Raw genomic sequence first — 14166 nt, forward strand, 5'->3', positions numbered from 1 at the left:
AGGCTCATGTTGATTTTATTCCACTAGGTCAACAGGGCAGGGATAATAGGTTACAGTATTATATGACCCTCTGGAAAATTGCTTTGAAACAGCAAAAAAGTTTTCATCTACTTGCTAAAACAATGTAAGTGAATGCTAGTTTCTAGCACCTTTCGGTTAGTTTTTGGAGACGCTTATCCCCCAGCATTAAACATCAGTCAAAAAATGAATGATTTGTTGCTAAAAATGTCGTTGTCCAACTCACACAAAGTGAGGGGGCTTTTTCTTTTCTTTTTAGCATTGCTGGAGAAAGAGGGAGAATCTCTTTTGTTATTTTAGAAAAAAATGGATTTTATATTCTTCTTCCATCTTTCAGAGTACAGTGAAGTACAGTTCTCTAATGAGAGCTCACAGTTCAGTTACCATTTTATTTTTATCTTTACTTTCTGAAGACTAGTAACATACAAGGATCTCACCTATCAAATAAAGCCAGAAGAGTTAATCTATCAAAATTTATGCTAATCCAAAGTTTCGGCAGTATCCAAAAGCGATAGTACTGCTTGACTTTTTGAGCTGCTTCCTCTTGAGGTTGCATGTGGTCCTGAAGGTCAGGGCTCAGGTCAATATCTTGCTGCTCCAGCAGATCTGTATCTATGGTTAGCAGCCTGTTCAACCTGATCTGGGGAAGAGAAAGCTAAAAGAAAGTCAGGATTAACAAAAACTCGTTTTTATTGTATAACTGTATTCTACTAAATATTGCTTTTAAGAACTTTCTAGAATTATTTAGCCTCCGTTTTAAGAAATTACGTTAAACAGTGTCAAATCTGTGGTTTCTACTTACTTTTCCTTTCCTCATTATGGCAAGTGAATAGCAATAGCGTACAACACAACGGTAGCACTTGCATATGCCTTATTTCAAGCAAAGTAAGGACTAAGCACACTATCCCATTTACTCTAAAAACTCCAAATTTGAAGACAAGTAAACTGATACAGAAGCAGGAATAATGCATGTAAGAACAAAAATCTGAATTAAAATAAATTATTGCCCCTTTCTTATAGTCACCTAATCCGCATGCACATTCATGCTGAATGGTTGGTTTTGCATGACAAAGCCACATATGCATGCACTGGTAGACAAACTTAAACTCGTTGAGATTAGAATATACTGAAATACACAAACAAAATTAATCCTTAACTAGTCCGCTACACTATTTATGATTGACTGCAGTTTCTCAGGTATTCTGTAGTCTGCTACTCCACAGTTCTCTGGAATTCACAGTAATACTAACCACCACACAGGACATTTAAGGAGAGCACTCAGTTAAAAAAAATTAGTATGGTATGCATGTATGTGCTGTCTATCATTTTATACATCTCATTAACAGGCCAAGAAACTTCTTAATGCACTGACCTTTATTCTTAAAGAGTACTATAATTAAAACATCACCATGAAAAATTGTCATGATTTTTAAAGCAAAGAGTAACATTTAAATACTCATGTCCTATTTTAAGTGTCAAAATTATACCGTTATGTATTCTATGATCTTAAACATTTTCATTTTTGAAGCTCTTTTCATAGCTCCTTAAAGCAATGTACTGTAGCTATGCTCACCATGCTTTTCTTTCCTAGAAAAATACTAATAAAAAAAAGCAGGAACACTCACTTTCTACAGGCATTTAAAAAAATACAAGCCACCCCATTTAAGATGAGCTGTGTCCGAAAGCAGGTGCTTTTTTCACAACTTCTTAATTTTAAAAGCCTCGTGTCTTAAAAGGTAGAATCACTGTAGCAGGACGTTTCTCACACGAGTAATAAATTTAGGAAGTTTCCCTTTAAGCATATGGGCTAAGATTTTAAAAATATCATGAATTTGCCTTATACAGAATCACCCCCCTCATCTTCCCTCCCCAAGTGGAACCACACTGCCAAACCAACAGGTACACATTGGGGGCTGGAAATCAAAGTTCTGGCAGGCACTAGGTGAAGATATTTTTGATCAAAACCATGGTCAGGCAAACTGAAGTTTCTCATTCTTCTAAGAAATACTAAAAAATTTCATCTTTCCTCTTGACTAGGTTATTAGATACTTCCACATAGTTCACTTTAACTTCCTAATTTAAGGAATCATGACCATGTGCCATGTTTTTGTTACAGAGCAATACGACACTTCAAGCACATATACATCTGGACTCAGTAACAATATAAAAGGTTGACACCACCAAGCTAATGACTTTCTAAAGCTACTTGCAGTATGAAACAGTGTAAACATCTGCTTTTCTTTTTCCCCCTCCAATCACTCCTTCCATGAGAATTCAACTTCGTACCACAGCTTGCAGTGGTAGATGTCTTAACTCCATTCAGGGAAATTGCTAACGTTTCCTTCGTTCAGAACACAAACACAAAGTTTATTCTTTCCATGACCTGCCTATCTTAGCCATGCACAGAAATACAACTCCATCCACGTTGTCCAGCAATTTCTGGAAACCACACTGAAGTATCTCAGCATATCCAATTTCCACGTGATTTAGATTCAAATTACCATGCTTTAGATCAGAAGATTTATGTTTAAATTTTCAACTACCATCCAGAAATATGAATTTGCATGTACATACGAAGACAGCAAAACAGTAACAGTTTATCTCATTGAAATCCAGGCAAAAACCCTTCTTAAGAACGAAGAACTACTACATACAACGATTAATCAGTGATATAGAGAACTGGAAAGTCTTCTGATTTTTGGCATGCTTAAAAATAGATAAGAAAAACTTACTAGATCATGTGGGTAAAAGCGAACTGAGGTAGAACTCGATACGTGAGAGTCCGTGTCACTATAAGAACAGGGGGAAAGACTTCATATTATAAAACTACATTTGATTTCAAAAGGCCACTAATTTACTAGTCTCCTAAACTAATTTTGACCACTTGCAAATTTTAGCAAAATGTCTTCCTCTTTTTTTTTTTTTTTTTTTTTCCTTAGAACACATGTATTGTAAATACATGTATCCGGTTTGTAAAGGCCTAACAAACAACCAAGAAAGAAAACAAACCTTGATAATCATCTTGTGTACTAGGATAAATTCTGTAGCTATAGATCAGGATACTCTTATGCTTGGTATAACTTACTGAACATGTGATTTGACCAGGTAGTCCATTAGTTGTCTACAGGGATTATCATGATGGAAATTACTCCACTTTGAAAAAACAAAGATTTTATAGTATGTTAGCTACTCATGTGCAAACACACATCACGTACCTCTAAAGGAGTGAGCTGTCTGCTGTATATTCACAGACAGTTTGTAAATTATGCTCTTTTTACCAAGTCCTAAAACTGCCAAAAATAATACATATTTAACACAAGCATACCAAGTTACTTAAACTTAAATAGCTTTAGAAAACACTTTAAGCAAAAGAAGAATAAAATTACTTTACAATTTCCATTTGTTAATGAGAAGAAATTTTTCTTGTTGTGTTATAGTCCATATCCAACTTTTTTCCCCAATTTTGTATAGCTTTTGGCTGTATGTTTTACATATAAATTACATGGCTGTAAGACTGGTATCAAACTTATGCAAGCTTCCTTCAGTTCCTTACCTTAATGTAAGATAAAAAGATCTTTGTTAATAATTTTATTTTACTCAAACTCAACTACTCTCTAAAACAGAGATCTGACTATTTGGATGTGACCCGTTTGTTCCTTCCATTAGCACGTACAGCTTCATAACAGCAGCCATCAGCAAAGCCATTGCATCTGGAACATGCAAGCAGCAGAGGCAGGCATTGGCAGCTTTGTGCAAGGAATACAGAACTTTTTCCTCAAAGTTCCACTCTACAGGAAGCACTTGCACACTTTCACAGGAAAGATTTGAAGACGGGAGCTTTGAAATCCATTACTCCTTAAATCCAATAGCTATTCCACCTACATGTGGTAGGAGTTTTTAAACATTCAGCATGATGCAGTAATTTCAGAGCAGTTCTAGATAGTGAAGCAGATTTTGAAGGGAAGGCTTTGGTTTGTTTTTTCCTTCTTCTGCCTCCTGTCCCTACAGAGAAAGGAAGCGTATCTTTCCAAGAGCAGATGAACTTTCCAGTACGTAGCTGGCTATTTCAATTGTAAATCAAATTTTAACCACAGGCATGTTAAGACTTCCCTGTATTGTTTCATGCCATCTATGAACTCAAGAACAAATTTATCAGTTTACATTTGCTTCACAATTGGAAGTTCACTTTTAAATAAGTTAATAGCTCCCTACTTTCCACAAACCTGGGATAAATTCTTTAAGGAAGACTCCCATTAAGCCAATCAAAAATGCATTTGTCAAACTCTTGTTTTGGACATTTACTGCTGAAACTGATATTAATCTTCATTTTCCAGGATTTGCTTAAGTGGAAAAGATTATTTAGGCAATTAGTGTCATCTTCTACTAAAAATCACTTCGGTTTCAAAAGGAAGAACACATGGAAAACTCTTTAGACTTTTTTTTCCTGGTAGTTTGTACTAAATAACCTTTTAAAATTAAAAAAAAAAAGATTTTGTTACAGTAAGACAAGAATCACCACTCTTGACTGGCTTCACACACACCAGATGTTAGATGCTCTTCTCGCAGCTGGCTCAAAGTTCACAAGTGACATGTCGCAGCCCCCTGTCTCGTAGAGCGTAGAACTGAACTTACCTGTTAAAGAAAAGGTCAAGAACAGGTCAAAATTTCAGGGCGTTTAATCCCACTAGTACTACGTTTCTACACATTAGCTTACTAGACATCAATTTAGATATTTAAATTTATATCAGTGTCAGAATATAAAATGTGGTAACACATGAATGTGTCACCAGTGCAGACAAGATGTTAGCTACTCAGCCTTTTTTCACACAATTTTACACGACATATACACAGTAAACTGCAAAAGTTAAATTCAACTAAGAGTTCATATTTACAAGATGTCACCATTAATGCATCAGAAGTGCAATGCAAGCTCCCCCTCTCCACCCCTCCTTACAGGATAAGCAGGAAAACAACTTGCCCTGATCACCGCCTTCACTTCTCCCCCCCCCCCCCCCACCCCAGGAGAACAATCAGTGAATCACACACTACTAGCATTTTGGAATCACAGCATTTAACTACAGCAGAGATTCCTCACATGTCCAAATTAAAGTTCTTTTGAGGTACGTGTCTATTTGGAAAGAAACACAAAGGGTGGAAAAAAAAGTGAGCAGGCATGCTTCATTTAGTTATACCTCTAGAAAAAAACACTTAAAAAAAAAAAAAAAAAGGAATGACAGGCAGAGATTTATTCTACAAACCAGAAGCAAACACTTCAGTGTAAGATCAGAAGACTGCGAACTAAGTTCAGAGATAAACCATGATGGTTAATGGAGTTCCAGAAACTGTATGTTTCCTAAAGTCATTAAAAGCTTTTTGATGGAACAGTATGAAGTCTACTCCTAAATATACAATTAACAAAGAAGTACCCTGAGATTATAACTCAAACCTTACTCACAATATGATGTTTTTACAGTGCCCTTCTCTCCACAACAGTCTGATCATATAGATAAGCACTGCAATTTCCCCTGAAGGTCAGTTTAATATATTCCAGCTCCGAATGCAGGAAGCTGATTCTGAAGTTGTAATCACCTCATACATGGTGCCCTGCCAACTTCTCCATCTCTTCCAGCTCTAAAGCCTTCTTCACTCAACTCACAATGCAGAGTGTGCAGTATTTTAAGAACTGCTTACACAACACAAAAAAGAAATCCCACTGCGGAGCATCTCAAGCAAAAACCCTGTACATCTCTCAGCTGCACGTCCTGCAGCCCTTCCCCTTGCTGATACGGGATAACATGTAGTCCTAGGAGAAATACCCAACAAGCTAGGAGCTTCCAATCTTTCCACTGTCTGTAAGAACACAACCTGCTTCTGTTCAGTGTTGTTTTCTTTATGAAAAAGAAAAAACACTGCTTCCTACTCCAGATTCTCTTCAGACCCACAGACAATTAAGTTCCATGTATAGGAGAAACTAAACAAAAATACTGGCATATTGAAAACACCTGCACAGGTTTTTTTTGCCCTCAGAGGGGGCACTGTAGACCAGCTAGACACATACCGCAGCTGTGCTCAGAAAGGAAAGAGTGTTCTGACCCGAGAGCCACCCCGATCAGCAGTCACGTACACAAGGCAGTAACACAACCACTCTCCCCCAGTATTTACTTACGTCTGCTACAGATATTTGTAAGGACACACAAAGTAGAAAACTCATTTGTTAGGGTATCTGGGAGGGGGTTTCTATTTTTGACTAGTTAGGTATCCTTTGGTTTTTACAGTTGATACTGAAGTTCTACAATTAATCTAGTGCTATACATTAGGAACCTTCCTCCCCACAACTAAAAGCCTCAAAAATGCAGGAGGTTTTCTAAACTGCAACAGTTAAAAAAAAAAAATTCAACAGCAAACAAAGACTTCAGATAACACACTTCAGATTCTAGTCAGCACACAGTTACACATAAGCTATTAGGAAAAAGTCTCTAAAAGAAACAATCGTGTCTGGGTTATTTACATTCTTCATGTTCCTGCACTACTGAATTGAGAGCCTGGAAATTTAATTGATTTCTACAGCAATGAAGTGCTGGTCACAGAAACTAGACTGTATTACTTACAAGACAGAACTTCCCATTCTCTCAGGCTGAGATACATCAGCTATGTTAGTTTCAAAAGACATTTACTGAACTGTATCATACACAAAGGCTTGAAAATGCTTCAAAACTTGAACAGCTTAGCATAAAAAGTCCCCATTAGGAAGTATCTACAGTTCCCTCAGACCCAATTCATTTGAGTCTATCAAAGTTTACTGCATTTCTGTTGCTGATACAAATGCTGCAGGGCTGTGGTAGGATAAAATAAAGCTGCTTAATAGGGATGTAGCACATGATTCCAGACAGACAGCCAACTCACTTCTGATTATTCACGTTACAAATGACAAAGTGACTCAGGTTTGGCCATGCTCTCAATTCACCCCTCTGCTAAAATAGACTTCCTAATGAAAGTTGGCTCACTGTCATGGCTCCTCAATATAATAAGTGTTGCCCCCCACCTTTTTTTGAAAAATCAAAATCCAGAAAAAAAAAAAAACAACTCCCCCAAAGCAGAAGAGATTACAGAACTACCCAGTGGTGCTGAGGAAGCCAGCCCTACCAAGCCATACGGTGTGACAGCAAATTGACTGAACTCCAAGTCCCATCAGTGGAATAGCTCTCACGTGGTGTGAGGTAACAGCAGCTTCCTCGCAGCAATCTCCAACTCTTCCAAGGGATCCCAATGCTCACAAAATGCACCATGCATGGATGTACCAGCATTTGTTAGTCACCCTAGTGATTCCTCTCCCACGGCATTCTCCAAAATATTTTTGACAGCATCACACTGAAGCAGCTTAAGGTTCTCTCTTTCTAAGGACTGTAGCTTTATCAAGTTGTGAACAGAGGCAGACAAAGCCATATTTTACAAATTAAGAAATATAGCCAAGGTTTGTATGCTAAACAGAAGTGCTTGTAAGTTCTCACACCCCCTTGAAAGGAGAGCTCTGAGTTCTTCCCAGCCTAAGCCACCCAAACGACGTTCTGCTTGGAGCACGTTACACAACTACCTGACACTCAGGCACACAACCCTGAAATGCTCTTTCATTTTGACATGAGGTGAAGAAGAGATGAATGCTCTTCCTTTGAAACCAACTTTCTCGTTTCGAAGGACAAAGGTGCCTCACCTCTGAGCCCACAGACAGCCACATAACAGATCACACACTGCACACACTGATGTTCCTGCAGTTCTGGGACTCCCTGAAAGCAGCAGGCTGGTGAGCGTATGGACAAAGAGGAAACCTGGAAGACTTCGGTGGCTCAATGTCTGCCTGAAGTGGTAGTCTGTTTTCAACATGTTTCTTGGTTTCCAGCTAATACATACTGCTGTTTCAAACCTCTCAAACAACTTCTGAACGTTGCTAACAGTATTTGCACATGTGAAGTCCATATCATCATTAGGATCATTAACATGTTGTAATAAATAGCATGCAAATGTTTTTCAAATCCTATTCCTGACAACCAACAAAGCCATCCAAATTTGATTACTCTGCAGCATGCAAGGAAGTAACATTTTCAATACTGCAGCTGAAGGTAAATTTTGACCTTTGAAACTTACAAATCCTCAGTTTGGACACTTCAAAGCAGTTCTTGTTATTCTAAATGAAGTTTGTTAAAAGGGTAACTTGTCTGTTATGCACAACTCCACAAACTACAACAGGGATATTTTCAATAAGAGCAATGGGAAATGAGTATTTGCCTTCTACTCATACCTTCGAAAAAGTTCCCCCATCCATCCCAAATAAATTAAGTCTACTTAATTATAAAAGAAGTATTGAGAAACTGATTCTAAACTGTTTCAATCAAATAACTGATCAGCATACATATGTATTGTTAGAGGCAGCATGGGAAGCTTTGATCCTCAACAAGACCACCCAACTGCCTTTATAAATTAAAATACTTCAATAAATCTGAGATATTATCACATGCACGTATGTGATACAACCAGAACTGCCAAAAATCACAGTGCAATTATCACGCTCTAGATGATTAGATCTCTAATCACAGAAGCAATATACCTAGCAAAGAAAAAGAGAAGACCTAAGAATAACACCTAATAAAGTAAGACCTAAGAGATTACTGAAGAACAATAACCTGTTATTTCATCCCAGTTTCAGAAACTGAGCACCTCTTCTAGCAGTTCAGTACTTGGATTACAAAATACTTAACAAACTTTAACTGCCTTCACTGCAAGGACTCAGAAAATCCCACCCACCACCTACAACTCTCAAGACATCAATATTTGTATTGCCACTCTATGTGCTCAAGACTGTCATTCATTTAAGTCTTTTTATACATTTTGTTGTGTGCTGTACTCACATTACATTCATCATATAATCACCACATTTGGTTTAACGCCTTTCCTTTCTGTCCTGCATTCCTCTTACAGTTCACTTTATATTCATTGCTCCACATTAAGCTTCCTTCTCCACCTGATCTCAAGCTCCTTCCGCTCATGAGGCAACAACATTATTTGCAAAAAATCTTTCTACTTCAAACCTCGAAGACTAAAAACAGTGCTCAAAGCATCTCTTTCCTCACTCAGCACAACACCCAGCAACTTTTGAAGTATGTACAGTCGCTACCAGACTGAGTATAACCCAGTAAGGTTCATCTTCCCTAAAATAAGCCAACAAAATCAAGTTAACAAATATGCATCCTTACAAACAACAAAAAAGCGCATGTCTTCAGAGCCACAGCTTTACATCAGCACATAAATGGAAAAAAAAGTAGAAGCAGATACTGCATTTGTGGAAAAAAGCAGCTGTGTTTACATGACCTGTCTTCCTGATGAGCTGGAAAATGCTAATAAAATTTCAGTAAGAAAGTAAATTATTGTGCACGTTATAGAGATATAAGTATTTCCTTATTTACTGTATTTGGCACTTATATTTCCAGTTGCTGTAAATCAGGTTTGTTTTCTGTCTCACTTCCCAGCCTTCATTTTCAGTATTTTCCTGCCCTGGTCAGTCCCAATGATTTCCAGTGGAAAAAGAAAGAAATTGGTCCTATTGTCCGCATTGCTTTGATTAGCATCACCATATAAGGTAAAAAACAGAACAACTCCACACCTTCAACCTTCCCTCTTCCCAACTGTACATACAAACTCTTTAAAGAAAAGTGAACAGGGTCATCATTGTGAGCTAACTTGGTACAACGGAGAAAAAACAATCGTCTGTAGACTTGAGGGAAACAGAGCAGTAGTTTTATTTCACCCCCGATTAAGGATAAAAGCCATGAACCAGCTATAAAGAAAGATAACCTCTCTCCCTGTCAATCCTGAGGGAGAAATTTGCCATGTGAAAATTTGCCCCTTTTTGTCAGCTGTTCTGCTCTAATGAAAGCATCCATCACACAAAACATACATTCTGAGGACATTAGTTCATAGTACTGAATTTTTAAAGCCTGCTGTAGAAACCAAAGTATTTGTTTTTTTTTAAAACAAAACCAAATCTTGGCTACAAAACCCGCCTTCACTCAGTGAAGGGTTCTAAAGAGATGCTTAGAGCTCCAAAACGAGAATAAATCCCTATTACATAGCAGATTTTAACCGAGCAGACCCTGCCAGTTTTGTGCCTCACAATGACAACATGCTGCTCCATAACAGTGCACATGATTTCAGAAAAATTCAACTATGCAGGTTTCCAAAGACACCACTGCACTCTATTCCAAGTGTACAGAGGGCTTTTCTGAGAGCCTAAATGCAACGGTGAATTTCTTAAAGAAATCACTTCAATTTTCATTAAAACATAGTAAGATAAGCACTTAAATAATTCAGAATGAAGAACCAGATTGCACATTGAAGTTCTATAGTTAAAAATTCACCATATTTTGGATAACATGAACCATATCCTTCAAATACGACATCGGCAGTTTTAAGGGCAAGTCTTAACATTAACTTCAGACAGATATAACCAGTATCGCTGAATTTCAGTTGTATTCCCATGAATCTTTCATAAAAGAAATGTCTCCAAATCAAATGATGAAGCTTGCAGTTTTATGTAGTAAGCTTTCATTGTTCAGAAATGCACATAAAGTCTTGATTTTTCTATCTAGAGGCATTACAGCAGCAGACTCTAAAACAAAAACCTAACTATCAGGTAAGTAGGTCGTGTGCATTTGCCAGATCTGTAGCTAAATTTTTATAACATCTCAGAGAACTTCAGGGTTGTTTTTGCTTACACTAAAATGCTATACCTTCTAGCTACAAGATAAAAGAAGAATGGCAACTTGCGAACCAAACTCTTGTTTAAAGGGCTAACAGCCTTGAAACTCATGAAATCTTTCTTGAAATCTTCCCCATTAAAGATGACGGCAAATCAATTATCTTTTAGTATGGGGTTACAGTAAGGTCTGTAACAGTCGTTTCTCATCAGTTTTGTGATCTAACCTTCCCTTTTACGTTATCACAACTGGCAGCTGTTCAAAGTACTGTCACTTGTGATCATCAGCCATAAAGATGGCCAATACAGCCATCTGAGCAGGAATTCCCTATTAATGCTGAAGTCATAATCAATTCAGGCTACTTACAGGTAAATGCAAAGATTTCTGCCAGGAATTTTTCCATATCGGTCCCCGCATTAGCGAGTGTCCAATCAGTCACTTACCATGGCCATCTGAACCTCCCTCTCCCTAGCCATTTTATTAACTGCAGAGAAGCTAATAAACTGTTCAGAATATTAGAATTAAGGGGCACTATTTCACTCCATGAAATGACAGCATTTGATACAACCAAGTCCAGCTATTCTTCCCATCTCCACTTCCGAGTTAAAGGTGCACAACCCTCCTTGACATGGCAATTTCAAGTCTAAAGAACAGCTAGGCAAGACTCATCTAAAAGATGGAAAATCAATGATTCCTAGCGACCATAACGAGCATCCTCTCAGTAGCCAGCAGTTGGTATGGCTGTCCAACTATCAGTGACAATGCAGGAAAACTTATGTATTATTACACATAATACTGTTCAAACCATGAGAGATCTCCCAGCATCACTACTCGCGCATCCTTCGAATGCTTCCCGTCGTGCATTTGTTAAAGTGCCTGGAAATATGATTGTGCTAGGCAAGGAGTTTGTGAGCAAGACTGCCTTCTACGAAGCACACCTACAGGATTCAGAAACAAGGCTGAGGTTAACTGTTTTTCCCCGCGTTATTACCGAGATAGCTGCCGTATTAAAACTTCCATGTCACCAAGGTTACATAAGGCCTGCATACCAAGTCCATCGTGCAAACTGCTACCGCCTACAGCAGATGCAGTGGCATGTGATGCTTCTAAGTGGACACTCCCATTTCTCACCAGCAAGGAGGTGCTAGCGCTGAGCACAGCTGCCTGGGAGGGGGGGCGGGACTGCCCTTTGGCCTGCGAGGAGGGCTGCTGGCCTTGCTGACCATCTTGAAGGCTACGAGAGAACACGGATGGGGGAGACATTACCGGGAAGGAAAGAGAAATAGCTAGAAGTGAAGAAAAACAAGTCTTTTTATCATCTTGAAGAGGAGAAGTTAGAAGTATAGCATTGAGAAGCCGTTTATTAGGGTTAAGATAACCCACGAGACCCGTACAACACGTTTGGACACGAGTTACACCAGTAGCTACGGAGATGCAGTTCCTTTTCTACTTCTCGGCAGTGTTACTGATCTTTGTACTTCAGGGTGAGCTGGGGAGATGTTATTCTTACAAGTCTTAATTGGTGGGTGCAAAAGCAAGCTACCAGTGGTTAGTCTAACTGTAGCCCGAGATCTCACCTCTACACACAAGTGGCTGTTCCCGTCACCTCTCAGTACTTGGGTCCTTTTTGCTCATTGAGGTGTGACTGCATCAACTGCTGTGCTTGTTGTTTGGTAGCAAGAAAGGTGGTGCTTTGACACAGACAATAGCACAGACCTCATGGATACCCACAGCTAAACCAGGAGATCCAGATTTTTATTTATTTAAATTTAAATATTTAGAATGCATATAGCAAATTATTAATTGGCAAGAGTTTTAGGTCTACTTTAAAGTTATTTTGGCAGTACTGGCCTGACAGCAGCTTTATTGCTCAGTACATCTTCTACAAAGAAATTTTTCTATACCCAGACTCATACCTACACCTGGCAAACAGGGTTTAAAATTCAACTTGGTCTTCAGAGAAACATGTAAGCTTAAATGTGTAAGCTTACAGACAGAGGTAGACAATGCCTGAAAACGTTATTCCTCTACGTAACCTTCACATAGGAAAATTATTTTATGAAGCCATTTAACAAAGTTAAATAGTTTTTGTGGGTTTCATTTTTTTTAACTGCTTAATATTAAACATAGGGAAAGTCCCTGAATGCAAGTGTTATATATATAAATTTGTGTGTGTATATATATATACACATGCATATATATATATATATATATATATACACACACACACACTTTGCAAGGATAGTGTTTTTACTATCCTTCATTTTCTACATTTAAAGAAGTTACATCAGTCATTAGCTGGAGGACACTTGATGAGATTAAGAAAACTTTCTATAAAAGAGATAAAGAAATTTTAACAATTTATAGAAAATGTCTCAGACCACTCCCTTTTGAAATACTGTCTTTACCACCAATTGCTTTTAACATATCACTGCTTACAGTGTGACGCCACAGTTGGCAAGGAAGCCTAAAAAGGAAGACCTCACTCGGTTCAGGGGCTGTACCTGCCTGCAGAAGAAAAGGCTCCAGGCAGAGCTCACGGCAGCCCTTTCAGTACTCAAAGGGGGCTTATAAAAAAAGATGGAGAGCAACTTTTTTTTTTTTTTTTTTTTTTTTTTTTTTTTTACACAGGCAGTGTAAAAGCAGGTAATAGTGGTATGACAAGGGGGAACAGTTTTAGACTAAAAGAAACAAGATTTAGATCAGATGTTAGGAAGAAATTCTTTACTCAGGGCGGTGAGGCACTGCAGCAGGCTGCCCAGAGAAGCTGTGGGTGCCCCATCCCTGGAGGTGCTCAAGGCCAGGCCGGATGGGGCTTTGGGCAACCTGGGCTGGTGGGAGGGGTCCCTGCCCATGGCGGGGGGGGGGGAGGGGGGGGTAAAATTGGGTGATCTTTAAGGTCCCTTCCAACCCAAACCATTCTGTGATTCTATGATCTGATGTTCTAGAAATTATTATAAGCAAGTACATCTACTTTTCATTTCTTTTGTTAGAGCATCACTGCAAAACAAGAAAATAATTATAAGAATAGGTGTTAAAAAAAGCTCATGCAAAATAAAGCAGACATGCACACAGCTGATGAGGTAAAAAAAGTTGCAAGTCATTATCACCATGACATATCTGCATCTGAAGCTTCATTCAGTGCTTCGCTGCTGTAGACAAGGCTCCAAGTGAACTACATGGTAACAGAAGCCCTAAGGAAGCTCACAGCCTTGCCAGCCTTGTCTCCCTTAAGCATTATCAGCAACACCAAAACAATGCTAGCCGAGACTTCCTCCCATTAAATAGCAGCTAAGTGCCAAAAGGTACCTAAGTTGCCCTTTCAGTGATTATCTGTAGCTGTCACAATAAAAACAAGGCAAAACATTGGCATTAAGATGGCATAAATGTGCAGAGAGACATT

At 38.5% G+C, this 14166-nt stretch overlaps 1 protein-coding gene across 8 annotated transcripts in view; it reads right to left on the reverse strand.

Moving 5' to 3' along the window:
• The window catches only part of PCNX1 (pecanex 1), an 86745-nt gene that overhangs the window by 36775 nt on the left and 35804 nt on the right, over positions 1-14166 (reverse strand). For 4 of the 8 annotated variants that reach the window (XM_082760935.1, XM_082760939.1, XM_082760933.1 and 1 more), the window contains 4 exons: positions 11813-11997; positions 4560-4650; positions 2751-2808; positions 456-673 (listed from right to left, as the gene is read on the reverse strand). In XM_082760935.1, the coding sequence (XP_082617061.1) occupies positions 456-673; positions 2751-2808; positions 4560-4650; positions 11813-11997 (552 nt within the window). The remainder of the gene's footprint in view (positions 1-455; positions 674-2750; positions 2809-4559; positions 4651-11812; positions 11998-14166) is intronic. The other 4 variants (XM_082760934.1, XM_082760938.1, XM_082760937.1 and 1 more) reach the window with 4 other exon arrangements.

This window comes from Aythya marila, assembly GCF_965140915.1.
Source record: "Aythya marila genome assembly, chromosome: 5".
Taxonomy (NCBI): Eukaryota; Metazoa; Chordata; class Aves; order Anseriformes; family Anatidae; genus Aythya; species Aythya marila.